Genomic DNA, 20797 nt, shown 5'->3' on the forward strand with positions numbered 1-20797 from the left:
GAGCTCAACTCTCATAGGAAACTTCCTTCCTTAAACATAAATCTTAGACACAAAACCATCTCAAAAGCGATGAGAACCAGGTTGTACACAAGTAAAACATTATCACACTCATCAGCTCCCATGCCAGGTTGTGCAATAACATAATGGATCCATAAATCTATGTAACTATCCATGGCGCCAACAACAGGGGGTGGAGAGAGTTTTGAATCCTCTTAGATGCTATAAAAATTGTCCGCAGCCAGTAAAGCAGGCTGGGACGTTTAAGTTTTCCCCAGAGGCTTCACAATGAGAAGCAGGTTAAGGGAGCTGCCAGCACATGGTTTCATTCTGCAAACAAATCATGAATCAAGATGCATACACACGCCGGACATAAATATATTACTCTGATGAAGTTAACATTTCTTGTCTCTAAGACCAATGCAATAAATCTTCTGTTTCACAGAGGTGCAGTGAACCATACAACTACTATATTTCCAACCTATATAACTGTTATCCCACCCGGTTCCCTCATTTTATAGATGTCTGTAATCTCTAAAGTGTTATATTAATATAGTTTGAATATCATTCCTTTAACTAACACTTACTGAGCACCTACTATATGCCACACACTGTTCTAAGCACATAGCATACATCAGTGAACAAAACAAAGAATAAGCATAATAAAAAATAAACATGTTAGAAGGGGGCACATGCTAGGGCAAACAAAAAATGCAGTGCAAGTAAGCAGGATGGGCCAAGGGGGCAGGTTTCAGAATGAGCAGGCGTCAGGGAGGAGAGGCAGGCAGCCACAGCGGGCAGGTGGAAACAGAGTGTCCAGGCAGAGGACACCGCCGTGGCAAAGGCCCCCAAGTGGGAGCGTGCGTGGCATGTTTGAGGAGGAGCGAGGGGGCCAGGATGGAGCAAGCAGGGAGAGAACAGTGAGGCAGGAGGTCCAAGCGGCAATGGGAGTCAGGTCATCCCAGCTCCTGGGACTCAGGGAGGATTTTCACTTTGGTTCACAGGGAAGCCTCTACAGGTATGCGAGCGGAGGAGTGGCATGACCTGACTTCGGGTTTCAAAGGATCACCCTCCTGGCTTTGGTACTGACACTAGACCATAGGAGGAAGGGGAGAAGCAAGAAGACCAATTAGGAGGCCACTGCAGCGATGGCGAGAGCAGGGGGAGAGCAGAGGTGATGAGCCATGGCAGGTGCCGGGCACACTTAGGAGGCTGCGCTGATGGGGTTGCCTGATGGATCAGCCATGGGATGTAAGAGAAAGAGGGGAGTCAGGGACAACCCCAGGGCTTTTCTTCTGAGTCACGGGAGGGGGAGTGGTACTGCCTTCACCTGAGATGGGGAAGGCTGTGGGCAGAGTGGTTTCTGGGGGACGAGGATGAGTTCAGGTCTGGACAAGCTGCTAAGAATTTAGGACCTCCGAGTGGAGATGTTCAAGACGGCAGCTGGACACGTGGCTGTGGAGCTCAGAGGAGAAGTGTGCTGAGGTACAAACTTGGGAGTATTATATTTGTCGCTGATATTTCTATTAGTAACAACCCAATTTATTATTAGCGGTTAAGACAATTATTAATAGCAATAATGAAACTTATACACACACAACGTCCTTTTACACAGAGAAGAATAAGACTGAGAATCATAAAACGAACAAAAGGAATAAACTGTTTGCTGACTGAGTCAATGGTCATGTTCATTTCAACCACTTGAATAAAATGAAGAAAAACTGTATTCATCGTTCCTTTCTAAGATGGGAACTTGCTCTTTTGTAAACATTTATGGGAATCTGAAAGTGACCATGTGAAGCAGAAATGAACTCACAAGCTGGGACACTAACTAGATAGTTTTCAGATCCTGAGAAATAGCAAATCGACTAGAGAAGCTTCCACAAAAGAAGAGTTTAAGTGAAACAGTCCTTCCTTTTTAAGTATCTGCCCTTTCTGCCTTATTCATCTCTAAGGGTATTAAGGGTCCAAAAAGTTTCCTTTCCCGATTCTGTTTCTAATGCATGATGACACTGGGCAAGGTTGCTGGTGGATGGCGGGAGGGAGGTGGGTGGAAGTTCTACAGCTGCAGAAGATGATGCAACTTTTAAAAATTCATCTGACAGAGAAATGAAAAACATTTAAAAGCCGTCGATAAACCTGCAGTAGAGATTTTGCCCATGCCCCATCCCCCAAGCCTGCTGGCACAAACGTCAAAGCAAAAATTTCAGCACTAAATCAAATTAACAAACATTCTTTAAGCACAGCACGAGTGCAGCTTATTACAATCTGGAAAACTCCACAGTATTTATCAAATCCTAAGCAAGGCTATGATGCTTAAAAGTGTACCACAGTAGACGTCACTGACAGCCACAAGCACAATGGCTCTGGGTGTGTTGCTCTGGCAACCGTGTACTCAGCAGCAACACGCTGTCCGCCTCTCGCCAACCCAGAACCAGGGGCAGGAGAAAGCAGCCAGCTTCCTGATGGTAACAACTCAGGGATTCCCAGCGAGGGCCATCTCTGTCACTCACACACGCAGGAGACTTCCTTTCAGTAGTATGAAATCATTTCCACCAAATACCTTGAGAAAAAAAAATACACAACCCCTCTCTCTACTGCAGAACCAGTCAACACACCCAAGCACAAATCACAAGAGAAACCTACCAGGAGAGAAGAGAGGTTGAAAAGTACCAAGGTTATGTGTTTAGCTGGGTCCAGGCAGGAGTGGCTCTTCTGAGGAGGAAATACAGAAGGGTCGGTCTATTTGAAAAGTCATCCTGAGAAACGTTCCATCGAGAGATCAGTAAGAAAAGCAACAGCAAACTAGAGCATGAGCCTTTCGAGGAAAGCTGTTCCTATATAGAAGGAGAGCTGCACACGAGGACAATGAAACCTCAGAAGAGGCATAGGAAGCCGTAGACGCCAAGCCCTACAAGGTACTTTTGGATACACCACATCACGTTGAAATAAAACAGAAACTGTCGAACATACCTTTTCCACAGGCAGAAAGTCATTTTCTACTTCAATCGACCTTGGTCTTAGCTTTATTGGCTTGTCTTTGAAAATATCTCCAAAGCCCACTCCCTTAACTTTCTTCGGCTGGATTGCGGCCGTTGCGACTGTCCCGTTGGCACCCTCGGATTTGGTACTGCTCGAGTCACCCCCATCACTCTCGGAGCCTGTGGTTTCCCTTAAACCTGTCAAGAGCGGGGACGGGGAAAGAAAGAGCTCAGAAATCAGCCATAGCCGTGAAGCACTTCATAGCCAGCCAGGAACCACTGCTACAAGTGTCACTGGGTATGGGATAACTTGCACTGCGGTTTTTCGTTTAGCGTGTGAATATGTTGCATGGGGGCGGCTCTGAGTTTTGTTCCATCTCCCCACCCCCAGCTTTTTTTTTTTAACATCTTTATTGGAGTATAATTGCTTTACAATGGTGTGTTAGTTTCTGCTGTATAACAAAGTGAATCTGCTATACATATATATAGATCCCCATATCTCCTCCCTCTTGTGTCTCCCTCCCACCCTCTGTGCCCAGCTTTTAATTTTAAGAAGTGAATCAAAACTTTTCAGGAAATCTAATTTCAAAGCAGATCTCTTCGTAAATGTGACATTTCACCTCTTTTCAGCCAGAGCCTGGTTCTCAGCCAAATTTGTTTTGCTGCAGTCTGTGCAATAACAACTCTTCCCGCCCCCTCCTCGCCTCCCCACCTAGTCAGTACCACATACTGTACCTCCCATTTCTATGACTCACTGTCAGTTAGCAATTAGCAATGAAAGTAACATTTCCTAAAGGGAAACTGTAAAGCTAAAAGCCATTTAAACAAATTAGCAATTAAAGAAACCACACAAAATTATGACTGCCAAAGAATTAAATCTCTTTGGATGGCTTCACAAGGAATAAATGCACGCAGACATGTTTCTCGAGGAAAGCATTAAACCAAACTTGACATTGAAACACTTTCACTGGCAAGATGATTATATTTGTTAAAGAGGGAAAGGAAGCTGCCCTCCAGGAGGCCAGAATCCCCCAAGCCTATAGTTCTTCCTCCCTCCTCTGACACCAACGTCTCCCCAGAGCTGAACTCCTTTCCAAAGAAGAACACTGGGGACATGACACCTTTCCTTTGACCTCTGGTGGCATGAGTTGGAAGTCATCAAATAGATATCAGCAAGACAACATGGACACTTACCTCCCCAGATTCTTTTTTTCCCCAGGCTCTGCCCACAATCATGTTCCTAAAAGGAAGAGCCTGTTTCTAGTTAATTTCTGGGTGTACATTCTTACTTTGATGGTCAGTACATTAGTCATGCCATCAAAGGGCAGGATTAAAAGGATATCTTATGGAAAGTGCCATTAAGCCTGTCTCTAAAAGCCTCTAGATGTGTAGAATAGCTCCTGAACGTTGACTATGTGTCTCCTGGTGACAATGATGCCCTTGGGATGAAAGTATACCATCAAATTTTGTTCTCTATTAGCCACACTGTGCATTATCTTCCTACATGTAAGGTGGCCTCTTAGTACATAAGAATGATACATCAAATAATTGCTCACATAAAATGTCACAAAATGTTGAAGTCATTCAAATAAAGAAGTCTCAGTGCAGGAAGAAACTGTTAAATGAAAACAGAAAAATATAGAAAGGTCATTATAAATTGCTAACAAGTTTCAAAATCAAATCCTTTAAACAATGGCTGTGTTTGTCGTTGCTGCTGTTTTCAATAAAATGGTATTTGTAAGCCAAAAAGGAGGGGGTGGGGAGGAAGATCCCTGGTGTACATTTTAATTAACTAAAGAACAGCATTTATGAGCAAGAACAGAGGGCAGAACAATGAGGAACAGCCCACAACAAGGGGGTCGGCTCCAGTTTACAGGACTGGATGCGAGTGTGCAAACATGGAGAACCTCCCTGGATTAGCTATCCATTCGTGTGTTTATCTGTTCATTGTTTTTGGAAATACCCCTGCTGGAGATATAATTTTGGAGTCTAAATATTGTGTCATTTCCCCTTTAACATGTTCTCATTTTGCCGTATGGATTTTTTCTGTGTGATAAATGGCTTGTATATTCTTTTCTGGTTTGGAAAGAAGCATTTGAGGGCGGAATGAAGAAATGGTTAGTGAAGAGAAAACATCACTGCTCCCCTTTCCCGCCACCACCACCACCAGCACCACAAGCAGAAGGCAGCAGGGCAAATGGATTTGGGCAAGTCTGTTTTAGTTCTTCAAAGAGAAGAATTTGAAGGATTCTTTTATCATACCTCATTAGCTAGAAACACAGTATTTTCAACCACTGCCATCCTGATTTCACTGAGCTTCTGGTTTTAGGGATTTGCCACCTTCCGGGCTCATCTTAATAATATCATATTAATCACTGTGAGAAATACTCTTTATGTTACACAGAGAAAGGTTGCACGGTCATTCAACCACACAAGCATGGGCTGGGAAGGAAACACATGGCAGGTTTTTCTTCCGGATATTTTGGTAGGTTGCTTCTATCCCTCTTAAGTACTATGAAATTAAATGTCTGAATATCTGGGTTGACGAAATAACTCAAAATCTAGTTCCTTCCCTTCAGAGGAAAAGAAAGGTGGCTTTTCATTTTTTGGTGCTGTATCTTTTAGCCACTGGTGCTCATAACACACACTATTATGTAAACTATCCCTGTGTCATGCTCGGAATGCCAGGTGACACTCGAGGGCAGTGCAACCCAAAGTGAGGTCTGTGGACTGGAGCCAAGATCATGCAGGGCTTGTTCCCGGTACACAGAGAGACAAGCACAGAAAGTGTCCGTGTCTGGAAATGCTTATAGCAGTGTGCGCTGGTGCTACTTCCGGACGTGCGGCCAACAGACGCGTCTGGGTGAACAGGGCACAGACCAACATCTGTCTGCCTGCTCCTGCTGGGAGGGGCGGGTGGTGCAGCGCATGCGCAGTGAAGGCAAGCCAGCAGTACCCGATGTCTGTCCGCAGGGGAATGGAAATAAAAATACACTTCACTGCAGACAGTTTGAGAAGTGTGGCTCCGGTGTTCACGCGTGAACCTTCTCCTTCATCACTGTGTGTACGTCTCTATGTACACATGTGTGTACGTGCACACTAAGGTGGATGCTTTTCCTTCGCAGTGAAAAAAGAACAAAGCTTCCTCAAGTTTGCTTTGGCCGCTCATATAACTGGCCAAATTACACAAAAGTCATTGCCAGTAATTTCCTTAATATTCCAGGCCGTGAGCCATTTTTGTTTATTTTCAAGTTTACACTCACACGTGTAGTGCTTACTGTGTGGCAGGACTGTTCTACGAACTTCACGAGATTCATTCATTAACTTCATTCATCTCCTTCCCCTCAACTTTTGGCAGCTTTCTTTCACAGCACAAAAGGCTACACACTGGTCCTGCCAAAAGAAGTCTGCCGTGTGGTGATTGGCTGAATGCGCAAAGCAAAATACCATTTCTGGCACGGACTTTTCTTACCAAAATCTTACTTCTTTGAACCCCGCAATGAGGAAATGACTTATTGGTTTCCAATGACCCACTCAGTAAAAGCAATAACCACGAGAGGCTGACATCTCCACAGGAAGCCACCTTACACCACCCCAGAGGCGCAGAGATACTGGTACAAACACATATGCCATGACCAATGTTACTGATCCTTTCTCTGCACGCATGGTTCATGCACGCATGTCACACACATGACAGAGGCACAAAGCAAACAAGACAGCGCCAGGGGCTGGTGATGGGAATGCTCCCGCAGCACACACCAAGGAGACGGCACTTATCTCAGGCAAATAAGTCCATGTCCTTGGATCAGAAATTCACAGACACTTGGCAGAAGCATGAGCAGCTCAGGAAAGTGCAGCTGCATCAAAAAACACAAGAACCCAGATCTTATCTTTACAATTGCCTCCTGCTGTTAAGGTCACTCACTGTAATAGCGTCTGTGGCCCTCCGTCTTTCCCGGTGCAGCTCGGTACAGAATTGTCCCTTCAAAGGTAGTCTTTCCTGACAGTGAATGAGAGAAGAGAAGGGGAGAGAAAAACAAGAGAGAGGGAAGGGGAGCAAATGATGGCAAAAGAAGGAAGAGGGAGAGTCTTTAACTGAACTTGTCTTCAATGAATCCACTGCAAGAGCTTCATCCACAAAATTAATTAGAAACCATTAGGCAGAATTTAAGAATGTTACAGAATGAGCCCAAAGTCCCCATGCAACCATGATGGCAATGAGCACTGGCATTAGGGCTCACCTCTGCAAATGCCTGGCATGTGGGTTATGCCCAATTTAAACCTGGAAGCCACTTCAACATTACACCTCAAGAGTAGGAAAACCTCAACCAGAGGAAATCCAATCAATCGGATTCCTTAGTTAACTCATTCTTCTCTTTGGAGAGTGTGACCCGAACATACTATAGATTTTGGTCCATTATCCTTTATCTTCTACCCCTAGAGCCCAGTATGATACAAACTGATATTCATGACCCCAAGAGTCTAAACAAGGCACAAAATCCCTTTTAAAAGATTTTTCGTTCTTAGTATCTTGAAGCAAGAAAATGTGCAAGTATTCTAGAGGGGGGTTTTCACCAATGAGGTTTGAAACCAATCGTGGCTTCCGTGTCAATGTAAGGGGTTTTCTGCTTAGCAGCAAAGACACCAGAAAACCCTATTTCCTGAAACATCTTAATTGAGGTTTTGCCATATCAGTCATGAGACTGTACTTAAGCATGAGGACATAGGACTCACCCAGTGTCAAATGCAAATTATCTTCTTTTTTGTTGTTACAAGTAGAGGTTATCAATAGCATAAGACTGGACACATGGCTAAAGCCCAAATCTCTCTGGAACCACGAGTAAGTACATAGACTACACACACTCTGCCCCAGTTTGAGGGTGAACACACACACACACACACACACACACACACACACACACACACACACCCTACAGAGAGTACCATCAGCAGGTAAAATGGTTTGGTAAAGACAAGCTCAATTAATATATGCATTACTCTAAGTTATGCAAAAAATAGGTCCTATTACGGCTGCGAGCTGAGTATCGAACTGGAGGCCAGTTACATAGCTCCCTCATAATAAGTCTGAGGGATGAAAAGGTAGGCTACATTTACAGAGAGACAGAGAGTGGAACTGAGTGAGAGAGAGCAACTTGTCTAACTTTTTAGAAACATTCTTCAGGAAAATGGGAAATTCCATTAGGGACCATCGTGTAAACTTCTGGGCCATGTCACTCCTAATAACATGAAAGGGATTGTAAATGATCAGACCAACAAATTAAATGGAATCAGGTATTGCCAATTTCTGTGTCCTGCAGACATGGTGGTACACCACTGCTTTGAAATCTGCCCTTTTTGACAGATGTGCTCTGTCCAGTTAAAGCAAAAACTTAGATATTCAAATCACTGGCTACATAAGGATAATCCAAAGAAACAAGTGTTTCACATGTTCTCCTTAGACTTGTAGCTCTTGAGGACTTTGATGGCAAAGTGGAGCAAGTAACAGTGGCTAGTTTTTATTTGGGTGAATTTTTATTCTGCCTAACTTCCATCACTAAGGTAACATTACTCCCAAGGAATACAGCTGTTTTGTGAGCCAGGCCCCCCAGAACTGAATGGCAGCAGTCCTTTTCATGTCAGAAAAAAGTAAGAAAAAGGAATCAGTATTTCAGTAAAGTTCCTCCAAGTACAAGAGAACCTCCCTTTCTTCTTCCCCAGGATCAAGTCTGAGCATCACTGAGGTAGACATGGCCCTGCTGTCTCTGAAAGGCCAAGCATTTCTGCAAAATACCCACCCCCCGCCCCGTCCACTGGCAGCAAGAGGACTGGAAATGGAGCCTGGGCTGGGGGTGAGTGAGGACACACACGTTCCATCTAGAGAACAGAAGAGATGGGCAACTGGAAAGTCCATGAATATGAGTGCTGTTTATTTTTTTGGGGGGGAGGAATATTCTACTGTCACTATTAAATATTAGTACTTGAAGGCAGCAAACACTGTAAAAGGGAAGCATTTTAAAATTTCAACACAAAATCATATGCTTATGCTAGCATCTAATTTTGCCTGAAACTCTATTTCATCAATTTGCTAATTGCTTTTCACTGCCAACAGAACCTCATACACAAAACAAATAACATTTAATATTAAAAAGTATAGAGACACCAAAGCGTGCGTGGGGGGTGCCAGCCTGGCTGTAGCTCTTATAGGCAAGGGGCACAAGCAATCCATTTCTTACAGCTAATGAAATAAAATGTTTCTATATCATGGGAGTGGTTTGCCCTAAGTTTTAAAAGGCCATCTCCATCTTTGCCTTCACTTGACGAGTCACTAAAGTATCTGAACCTAAAATTCAAACATAAGGAATTAGGAAAATAAAGTCAATTCAAACTTAAATATCATGGTTATTAATGGTTATAGAAAGAAAATGCAAACCTTCTCCCTCTGAAAACTATGGGAAATAGCTTAAAATGTTTCTGCAGCTAAAAGATGTTTTTCTTTAAAACAAGAAAACAGGAATACTTTTTAGTTTTACAAGAATTATTTTATAATCTAAGAAATTAAATAATATAAAAAAGATGTTGGAAACAGGAAAGTCACATTTATATCTTAAATGTGAAGCAAAGTATGTATGAAATTGAAACTGGGCAGTAGTCATATCTGGATTTCTTTGCCTCTACATCCAAATAAATCTTACAGATCAAGATATTTTCTGATTATAATTTAATGCAATAATATCAATATAATTTGTAATTAGTTCTATTTCACACCATTTAGTCAATACGCGCATGTGCAAAACTGTAACTGAAAAAGTAATTAATTCATCATAATCTGTGATCATAAGAAGAAATAAGTTAAACTGTACTCAGATTTGAAATTTGTCAGATGCTCCGTGAAAGGGTAAACTACAAGCCGTAATGGGAGCAATACCAAAGTATGTGCAAATTATATGCAGGAAGGCCTGCATGTAATGTTGGCTTCATCACTCAGAAGCGAGGCCACACCCAGGATTTCATCTCACTGGGCTTTAGTGTTCTCATCTGACACCAGGCTAGATGAGCTCTCAATTCCTTTCCATCCCTAACATAAGATCCTGCCCGCACAATTATTGCAAACCCTTGGATGTTTTGTTTTTTAAAAACCTAATTTACTCAACATTTTTTTTCACTATTGATCTGCTACATGGGAGCCCATTTCACTCTTTTTTAAAAAAAATTCCCTGTTTGGGTACCATTTTGCAAGCCCTAATGAGTGCATAGATCTGGGTGATAATCATCAGTGGCTGCTAATATTCAAAAACAAAGATAGCCAGACATTATGAGCCTCCAGATAGACTATCCATCACCACCTGTGAAGCAGTTCTGTCCCCCCACCCCAAAAAATCTCTCTCTCAAACCTGAATTTAACCAAGGCCCTGGATCCAATTATCAATTTATAGGAATATAGAGTAAACGACACAGCAGAGATGAAATCAGCAAAAGGCAGGCTGTGGGAAACTAACGCACAAAGGACCTCAGTTTCTTCAGCAAAAAGTAGCAACGAAAAAAGGCAACATGGAAGAAGAATCTAGAGATTCAGAGAGACTTGAGACATATCAACCAATCACAGGGTATGTACCGTCTTTGGGTGCAGATTCAAACTAACAAATTGCATTAAAAAATAGAAGACTATTAGGGGAAAGTGAACACTGACCATATAGGTAATTACTTTGAGGAATTGCAATTATTATTATTATTATTATTACAATTCGGAGTGATAACAGTATTTAAGATACTCTTTTATTGACACATATTGAAATATTTATGGATGAAATTATAGGATATCTGGGGTTTGCTTCAAAATAATATAGGGGAGGATTGTGCAGTGGTATAATTACAATGAATTGGCCACAGGTTGCTAACTGCTGAAGCTGGGTAACAGGTACACAGGGGTTCATCATACTATTCTCTCGATTTGCGTACGTTAGAAAATTTCTATAATAAAAAGTTGACAAAAATCTTTTTGAAAAAGCACCTTTAAAGTTCCATAAATGCTATGAAAGGTAAAGATGCTTTCAAATTTAAATATACAGCAAAAAGTTTCTGCCACTACCTGACAATGAATTTTCTTGTTTGAGATAAAATGTCTAAATCAACATATCAACCAACAGAACTGCTGTAACTCTTTCCTTGATAGATTAGATTACCCTGAACAAAGATCTAAAGTTTAGAGATTTTCATAACCAACTACCGTATATAAAAATACATCAGGGTAAAAGAAAAGCAAGTTCAAGCAATTTATACCTTTCATTCAAAGCTAAAAATGCCTCCTCAGAGTAAGAAGGATTCAGCAAGCATTTACTGAACACCTACCATGTGTCAAGTTGTCGTGGCACACTTCCTTATAAATAAAATGCAGTGTTTCTTCAATTGCATTCATCCATTGGTTAACAAAACTCAAATGAATAAGTATCCTCAAAAACCTTCTGGAAGTAGCAATGTGAAGACTACAAATATCAAAGAAGTGTGTGCACATACAGAGGTAGGTGTGTGTGTGTATAACAAAGAGATGTATGAGGATACACTGTACACAAAGTTTTCTTCATATGTACCAGGATATGGATTTTATCTGTCTTAAAAAAAAACCTCCCCCAATGTCTACTAGCATTTAAATTGAGAGGATTTTTATATGATGTCACTAGGATCTCTAAAAATTACCAAAATGGTGTAAACATTAGGAGTTTGACTTACTCCCAGATCCATGTATTTTTTAAACATTAATTAATTAATTTAATTTATTTATTTTTGGCTGCAGCGGGTCTTCGTTGCTGCGCGTGGGCATTCTCTAGTTGCGGCGAGCAGGGACTACTCTTCGTTGTGGTGCGCGGGCTTCTCATTGCGGTGGCTTCTCTTGTTGCAGAGCACGGGCTCTAGGCACATGGGCTTCAGTAGTTGTGGCACGCGGGGTGTGTAGTTGTGGCTCGCAGGCTCTAGAGCGCAGGCTCAGTAGTTGTGGTGCACAAGCTTAGTTTCTCCACGGCATGTGGGATCAGGGCTCGAACCCGTGTCCCCTGCATTGGCAGGCGGATTCTTAACCACTGTGCCACCAAGGAAGCCCCAGAGCCATGTATTAATTAAGCACCCTCTGTGAAAACTGTAATTTATGAAGGGTATTAAGTGGGCTGGTCTAACAAAGACCTTTATTAACTATAGTTCGGCTCATACCAGAGTAAAAACCTAGATATCTTTTGTGTACTAACTACACTTGTCTTTCTCAGTTCTATGATAAAAGTAAATACGCATTTACTATAGTTATACTAGATGTTATCCCTGGGGGAAACTGCACGAAGGGTCCATGGGACCGCCCTGTACATTGTTTTTTTTTTTTTTTTTTGGTTTTGTTTTGTTTTTTGGCAACTTTCTGTGACCCTATAATTATTTCAAAACAAAAACGTGTTTCTTTTGTAAAGTAAAGTACACTGAAACTACTAACACCATTCTCTGGGGATAGGGAACGAGCAGATTCACTCTAAAACCAAAGGTTCCTCGTAGACAAATCCTAACAGTATACATAATTTCTGCATGTGATCTGATCTAATTATATATATTTTACCATCAGAGTGTAAACAGTTACTGAACAGCCTGTGAGAACACTGAGAGATGGTATTTCTCTTTCAGGGGATTATTTCAATTTAGCAAGCCCTAGGGACATTATAATCACATCTGCTTTCCTATAAAGCCCTTTGTGACCACCGCTGTCCCTACAACCCCATGGGACCGGCCTCTCTCTGCCTGTGTATCCCACTTTTCCTCAGATACCCGGCTAGCAGAGCACGTGTGGTGCTTTCCTGAACTGTCGCTGACTTGTGCACCCCCTTTCCACAGTGCGAGCTGACTGAAGACAGGGACCCTATCTGATTTGTCTCTGTATATCTCCAGTACCTTGTACAGCATCTTAGTAACAACAGGGGCCAAGTAAAAGCTGAATGAATGAAGAATAGAAAAAAGAAGGAAAGCAGGGAGGATGGATGGATATGGACAGACAGGTAGAAAGATCAATAGATGGGCCCTCTTCTCCTTAATTGCACATACAGGAAGATTACAAAAGCCATGTACTTATTTCACAAGCATCCATCCTTGTTAGGAGAACATGCCTCTCCAGAGACCTCAGAAACCCCCTTGACAAGGGACAGTTCCTGTGGTAACTAAACATGGCTGCCGGAATTACTAGGCTCTCCTAGCTCTGAAATGGCAGGTTTTAATTGAATGAGCGTTGGGGACAGCAGTCTCCATGAGAGAAACAGCCCCTTCAGAGCATGTGACAGAAGGCGAAGTGATTGGGAAGACCATTCCACTCCGCCTCCTAACCTCCTGCCCCAGGAATTCCAGCACTGTGTGCTTTGAGCTAAGGGGTCAAGCAGGGTCAAATGTCCACATTATTGACTTGGAGTAAGAGGAGACAGTTTATTTCAACAGTTCCAAAAACACAAGAGGCATGACTTCTCTGAGCTCCAGCTCTGAAAGCATACCTAACATGGCAGGATAACAAGAGGTCAAGGTTCTCCCAAAGATGTGGTCCAATACCTCTCCAGATCTCCTTTTCTGCCTGAGTACAGGAATCCCAAAGTAATTTCCAAATGCAGAGACAATGCTTCAGTGAGCACAGTACTAACCAGTGTGCAAGCAGCCTCAACCTACTAGCTGGCTGTGTCCCAAGAATTCATCATGATTAACAATGAAAGTGACCACTTAATAGAGGGTCTTCTATAGGTGAGGTGGTTTATATACATTATTGCTATTGGAACTCATAACACACTTCCACAGAAATAATGGTAAAATGACCCGATCTGGTCCTCCCTCCAAGAAAGCCCATTTAATCCACCATATCCCTAAGATATAGTATTCTTATTATGGGACCCAATTACCAGGTACAATACTACTCCAGTGTATGAAAGGAGACACTATGGCAGTTAGAATTCTAATGTGCAATTTGGAAGCCATAGAAGTCCCACTATCATGGGGTCAAGGACACCTTCTCCCCTCCCGGCCACACTCATCAGTTGGCCCATGTTAGCAGAGAACCTCCTTGCCCCATACCAGAGAAGGCAGCAGGAGCTTCAAGATGCTTCCTCTGCCCCCAAATCACCTCCTGTCTTTCCTATCACAGACCCCAGGATGGAATGAGGTTCAGGGATGGGGAGCCCCAGACTTTGGAAACCACTGAGCCAATTGGCCAGCGCCACTGAACACCAAGTGAGGGAGGTGGCCTGAGCACGACTCCAGAAATGGCTTTACCTCCAAATTGGGGATTTGCCCAATCATGCTACTGGTTAAAGAGACACAACTAACTTGAAAATACCACTCAAGTCAGATTTTTCCAAATGGAAAAGAAAGCTGTTTAAGAATTATTTTGACAGGACTGAGCTGTCTTCTTCTTGTTAGATAGGAAAGTCTGCAGCCCCAGGTAGTGCCGAACCGCTAAGACACAGTCGAGCCTCTACGACATTCACACCCATGACCTTGGCTCAAGACGGCACAAGAGATACACAGACGCCCACGTAGGAAGTTGGGTTAGCGACTGGGAGAACAAAGTTTCCCGGTCCTGACCTTTTGCTCCATGAGCTGGAAAAGGCAGCAGAGAAGCTGGAGGGAGGAGAGCTTCAGGCCCTGGAGAGAGAAAGACCTGGAGTTCGTTCTCACCATCACAGACGGACACGCATGCTCACCCGAGGTGGGGCTGGGCCCTCAGCTGGCTTGGCAGACTTTCAAGGGAGCTGGCACACACGCGTCCTGAACATTGCCTTTCTCCCCACCAATGATTTGTGTGTGGGGTGTGTGTGTGTGTGGGGGTGTGTGTGTGTGCCATTTTCTCCAAGTTCCTCAAGAGATGCTGAGAAGTATTAACAATCTCATTTGGTACATTTAAAAAATAATTATCAACTTGCAGTGAGTGACATTTTAGAAGTATATGGAACCACAGCAACATGGGCCATCCATGGGGGACTATGAAGGCCGACAGTCACCTATCCAGAGATGTTCACAGTGTGCATCTGCGCACTGGGGGGAAAGGTATGCACGTCACACCTTTACAATGATAAACCTACTAAACCACGGTGGGTTAAGGCAGCATAACCAAGAAAATATTCATGAGCTTCTGTCACAATCGCTTAGCACAGGCAGTGGAACCAAGGGGAGGCTGGAGCAGCACCCGTGGGTGCCCCCACCCCTGTCCTGCATGGTGGGAGGACTTCCTTCCTTACTTGACTTGGAGAGCTGCTCATCCTGGGAAATGCCGAGGTCGTCCGACTCCCCTGACAGCTCCTTGATGAAGTTGGAAGGAAACATTCCAGTCTTTCCATTGAGAACACCTTCCCACCATCCTTCTTCTACCTGCACAGATGTGAACAGAAGAACAGAGGCAGGGTTCAGGTTAGGTGTGGTACTTGCCAGTTTTCTCTCCCATCTGTACAGTGCCGAGTGCACAGCCCACACAGGGAGAGCTGCAGGACCCAAAGCTTACAGGTTAACAGGGAATGAGAAAGCAGACTTCACAGGGTCTCGAGATTCAGACTCAGGAAGTGGGGTTTAACCTAGGGACCATAAACGCAAGTGGAAAAGAATTAACACTTCATTTCCACTAACATCCAACTGAAATTTGGCATTTCCTTTGATTAGGAATATACGTAACACACCAGAGTAATAGAAGGACCTGTGACGTGACACCAACCAAATCGTATTTTCATATCACATCGTAGATACTGTGGGTATTTCAAGATATCGTTTGCACTCTTTGCTACTTTGAAGTGGTGGTAGTTATCACACCTGCTGGGAGACCCTGTTATTTAATGTATTAATAAGGAATTATTTATTATTTATAATAAAGAAGTACACATAGATTAGTATACCAAAATTTGTTTTTAAAATAGCTTGATAGCTACTTTAATATAAATGGTTCCTTTTGTAACCTTATGTGTTTTATTTTATGCATATAAAACCATTATTTAAAAACTGAGAATGGCTTTCCCAGATTACCAAACCTAACTTGATAGCCTAACAAAAACAGTTAAGAATCTGTGGAATAAAAACTCAACCAGAAGGTAGAAGGACTCCCTGCAGCTTTCTTGAAGGTTCTAGATTACCCTGAGATGAACTGATATGGGATGAAGGGAGGTAGGGAGGGCAGCCAGACTGCAGTCATCTGGGTGGGGGAGTTGAAGGCGGCATCTGGGGAGGGGTGAGAATGAACAAGGCAGGTGCGGATTTGAGAATCTGTGAGGGATAAGCTGGTCTTCAGCAACCAATTAGCTGAGATGAGGGAAGTGTAAAAAAAAAAAAGTCATCCCCAAATTTTGTGATGGAGCCACTAACAGAACAGCAGAAGTGAGAATAGTGAACTGGCTTCTCGGAGGAAAATAACAGGGCATTTTGAGAACAAGGAAGCACTTAGTTACCAGTATGGTGTAGTATAATAGAAAGAAACCTAGAAACTTTTTGGAATTTTTTTTGGCCATGTACATGTATTACTTCTTCAAATCAACAAATACAATTTAAAAGCTTAAATAATTAAAATGAAAAGAAAATTAGAGTCAAGAGCCCAGTTCAAATCGTATCTTGTGACTCGTCGAATGTCCTACTAACTCAACCCTGGCTTTCCCATCTGTACAGTGGGATAATTAGTACACTTGATCAGTGTTAGAAATAGATGTATTATGATTCTACACTAGGGGCTAGGGACACAGGACTGTACAGGACATACCCTTTTTTTCCCCCTCAAGAAGTGGACAATCTACCAAGGTAGAAAGGACACATGGTTTAAAGATGGTGGAGGGTGGGCATGACCAAAACCTAGCAATGCAAGGTAAATAGAAAAGAAAACACCATGCCTTAGCACAAACCAAATGTGTTACACAAAGTTGAGCTCGCCAAGATCTGGGATGCTAAGGGAAGGCTTGGAGAAAAAAAGGAATCAAAGTTAAGGTTGGCCTTGAAGAGCAGAAATGCCAGATATAAGTAGGGGAGGGCGTGTGAGAGACATTCAGGAGGTGCTGACACAGCCTCAGAATGGAGACAACCAGAATGGCATTTTAGAGCACGATTTAGGGAGCTCATGGGGGTACAGACTCACAGAGTGGCCATCATATCTGTGTGATCACAGAATCTTCGGGAAAGAATCCAGACAATGGCACCCGTGCATGACTATCCTTATTCAATACCAAATCACGGCATTTCACAACATTTCTGTTGAAATCATTCCATGTGTCTATGTCAACTCAACCGTTATGTATTATCCTTTCAAGGAGCTTTTTATAGGATTAGAATGGTTAGGAAGATTCACCATAAGCCTGAATATAAACAGTCACAGGATTTGTAGCGTGGGGTCCTTTGTGCTTGTCTTGAATAAGGAACCATAAAATGACCTTCTTTCTCCCAGAAATCACAAGTCAGGAGGGAAAGACCAAGGGCTCGCACCACAAATGAGCAGTCCCTGGCGTAATCCCTGACAGCGCAGGGCAGCTGGGCCGATTCCATTTGATTCAGTTTGACAGTATCTAAAACGCTCCTGTTCCCAGTAATGAGTGGCTCCAGCCCGAGATCCCCGAAGGAAGTGCTCCTGATGTGTGGGATCGGCAGGTTGCCTGCTGGGAAAACAGGGGTGTCTTCACCTCGCCACGTCCCCACATGCCCGCATCCCTGTCACAGCACAGTCTGAGAGGAATGGCCAACAGGGAACCAGCAGACGTCTATCCTTAGCCTCACGGGGCGCAGAGGAGCAGACAATCAAACCACTGCTCATCGCCTGGGGGGTACACTTCCCATTACAGGCACCACGGAGCGGGCGGGCGTCTGTCCCCAGTAGCAGAGAGAGCTGTTCGGTGCTATTTCTTCCTAAAGACTGCTGCTCTGGTTGCAAGATTCAGGCTGGTGATATGAGACAAATGATCCCCAGCCCCACACTATCCCTCTTCAGCGAAATTCTAGTTCAACTTCCTGCATAAAGATGATGACACTGCAGCCCATAGTGATTACATTCACTCATGAATAGATGGATGGATGAATGAATGCATGGCAGGGAAATCAATTGGGGGAAATCCTCCATAGGGGCCTATGAAGCCCTGATTCCCCCACAAAAGGAATTTTCCTTCCTGTGAGGAGCAAAAGGGACCAGGAGACCCTGACTACATTGCACACTGTTCTTAATTAGGTAACACCACACTCAGGTCTGTGTGACCCTCCCGATTCCACCAATATTTAATGAGCACATATTCCACACTGCCCTAGGACTTCGGGACAGATTCACTGGTGAACAAAACAGATAAAGACCCCATCCTTGAAAAGCTTCTACAAGAGTGGAACATACAGAGTCTGCACACTACCTGCTTAGAAATCAAGTTGCTTATGTTTATGTTTCTATATTTAAAGAGAGAAATGCATCCCTTTGTAATAAAGTGAGGATTATGGATGTTACCAAGGGCTTATGATTTCTTTCCCAAGGAAAGCATTAAAAGGGGACAGACACCTACCTTCTCCCCACCAACACATACTCATCAACAGGCTTCTGCAGGCCTTGGCTCTAGGTTGAGAACAAACCCCTGTGTTCCTCAGAGAGCAACCCAGCCAGCTCTGGAGCCCATGGCTGTGTTCCAGGAGAGAACCCCACCTTCAGCCCAGAGCTGGGAGCACGGCAGCTTTACATGGTAGTGTTTGAGAAAGAAAGATGCAGTAAAACCATTTAAACAGTTTGTGTCTGTGTGCCCTGCAATTCTTAAGTCTTCACAATCACCAGCCTCTAAGTGGTTCAGGGCCCAAGGAAGTAGTTTCTAGTTCTTAGCCCTGTTGCAAGTTGGGGAAGAGGCTGGGTGAATTTCAACATCTCCACCTCCACCCAATCTTACAAACATTATCTACATCTGTAAGACACTGAACAGGATGCCTGTGAATACAAAGATGACCTTGCTGTCTGGGGTACCTAACTACCCAGAATACAGGCACACCTATTTTATTGCACTTTGCTTCACAGTGCCTCACAGATGTTGCTTTTTTTTTTTTTTTTTTTAACAAATGGAAGGTGTGTGGCCGCCCTGCATCGATCAAGTCTATCGACGCCACTTTCCCAACAGCATTTGCTCACTTTGTGTCTCTGTGTGACATTTTGGTAATTCTCAAATATTTCAAACTTTTCCATTATTATTATATTTGTTACGCTGATCTGTGATCAATGATCTTTGATGTTTCTACAATGACTTGAAAGCTCAGATGACAGTGAGCATTTTTTAGCAATTAAGTAATTTTTAGTGAAGATATGTACATTATTTTAGACATAATGCTATTGCACACTTAATAGACTACAGGATAGTGTAAATATAGCTTTTATACACACTAGGAGACCAAAAACTTTGTGTGACTCACTTTATGGCAATATTTGCTTTATTTCAGTGGTCTAGAACCCAGCCCGCAATATCTCTGAGATATGCCTGTAGTTCCTACTTTCCACTGTTGAAGTTTTTTACCTGTCAACTGTACCAGGAAGGGGAACAAGATTCATCAAGTCTAAAGTCTAAAGGGTACAAGCAGCAAGACAGAAAAATCCATTTAAGGGTTGCTATAGCTTTTTACATCCAATTGCCCTTTGTTACCCAAACCTCAGTCAGAAGCACACTGGAGAGGCGGGTGTGAGGGAGGAGGGAACATGGGGGAGGGAGAGGCACACAGGCAAATGGAGTCAGCTTCATTGTTTCAAGAGCTGTTTTACCATTCTTTCCAAAAAGAACAATGGACAAATCAAGCTCTAAGGAGAGGCCCACACCTCAACATCACTAAAATTTTCCTCAAAATTTATTCATACTTGGTAAGTTTTATGTTTCTGGGAATGTATCCATTTATTCTAGGTTGGCCAATTTGTTGGCATATAATTGTTCATAATAGTCCCTTATGATCATCTATATTTCTGTGATATCAGTTGTAACCTCTCCTCTTTCATTTCTGATTTATTTATTTGAGTTCTCTCTCTCTTTTTTTCTGAGTGAGTCTAGCTAAAGAGTTGTCTGTTTTATTTATCTTTCCAAAAAACCAGCTCTTGGTTTCACTGATCTTTTCTATTGTCTTTTTAGTCTCTATTTCATTTATTTCTGCTGATCTTTGTTATTTCCTTCCTTCTACTAACTTTGGGCTTGGTTTATGCTTTTTCTAGTTCCTTGAAGGCATTATGCTAAGTGAAATAAGTCAGACAGAGAAAGACAAATACTGTATGATCTCACTTATATGTGAAATCTTAAAAAAAAACAAAAACAAACACATAAGACACAGACTCATAGATATAGAGAACAGATTGGTGGTTGGCAGAAGCAGGGGGTGGGGAAGGTGAGCAAAATGGGTGAAGGGGGTCAAAACAAATTTCCAGTTATAAAATAAATAAATCCAGAGGATGTAATGTAAATAATTACCAATACTATACTGTATATTTGAAAGTTGCTAGGAGAGTAGATCTTAAACATTTTCATCACAAGAAAAAAAATTGTAACTATGTGCGGTAATGGATGTTAACTAAACTCACTGTAGTGATCATTTTGCAATGTATACATATATCAAATCATTTTGTTGTACACCTAAAAGGAATACAATGTTATATGTTAATTATCTCTCAATTTGAAAAATGTATTCAGAAATAGTTAAATGAGAATTTCAATACCAGTCCTTTTTCCTACCTGTGAGAGGTAGGGGAAAGCACTTTGGAAAATGTTTTAAACTAGAAAAATATCAAGATAGTTTTTTAAAGTTTTTAAAATTGAGATATAATTCATTTAAAGGTACAGATCTTAATGGTACAAGTCGAACAGTTTTGACAAATA

The 20797-nt window shown here is 42.5% G+C and overlaps 1 protein-coding gene across 1 annotated transcript in view; it reads right to left on the reverse strand.

The window, feature by feature from the left end:
* The window catches only part of SH3KBP1 (SH3 domain containing kinase binding protein 1), a 344251-nt gene that overhangs the window by 136542 nt on the left and 186912 nt on the right, over positions 1-20797 (reverse strand). The window contains exons 5-6 of the mRNA XM_082864220.1: positions 15212-15341; positions 2971-3176 (exon numbers count right to left, since the gene is read on the reverse strand). Of these exons, the coding sequence (XP_082720346.1) occupies positions 2971-3176; positions 15212-15341 (336 nt within the window). The remainder of the gene's footprint in view (positions 1-2970; positions 3177-15211; positions 15342-20797) is intronic.

The sequence above is a fragment of the Leucopleurus acutus genome (assembly GCF_964270905.1).
Source record: "Leucopleurus acutus genome assembly, chromosome: X".
In the NCBI taxonomy this organism is placed as follows: Eukaryota; Metazoa; Chordata; class Mammalia; order Artiodactyla; family Delphinidae; genus Leucopleurus; species Leucopleurus acutus.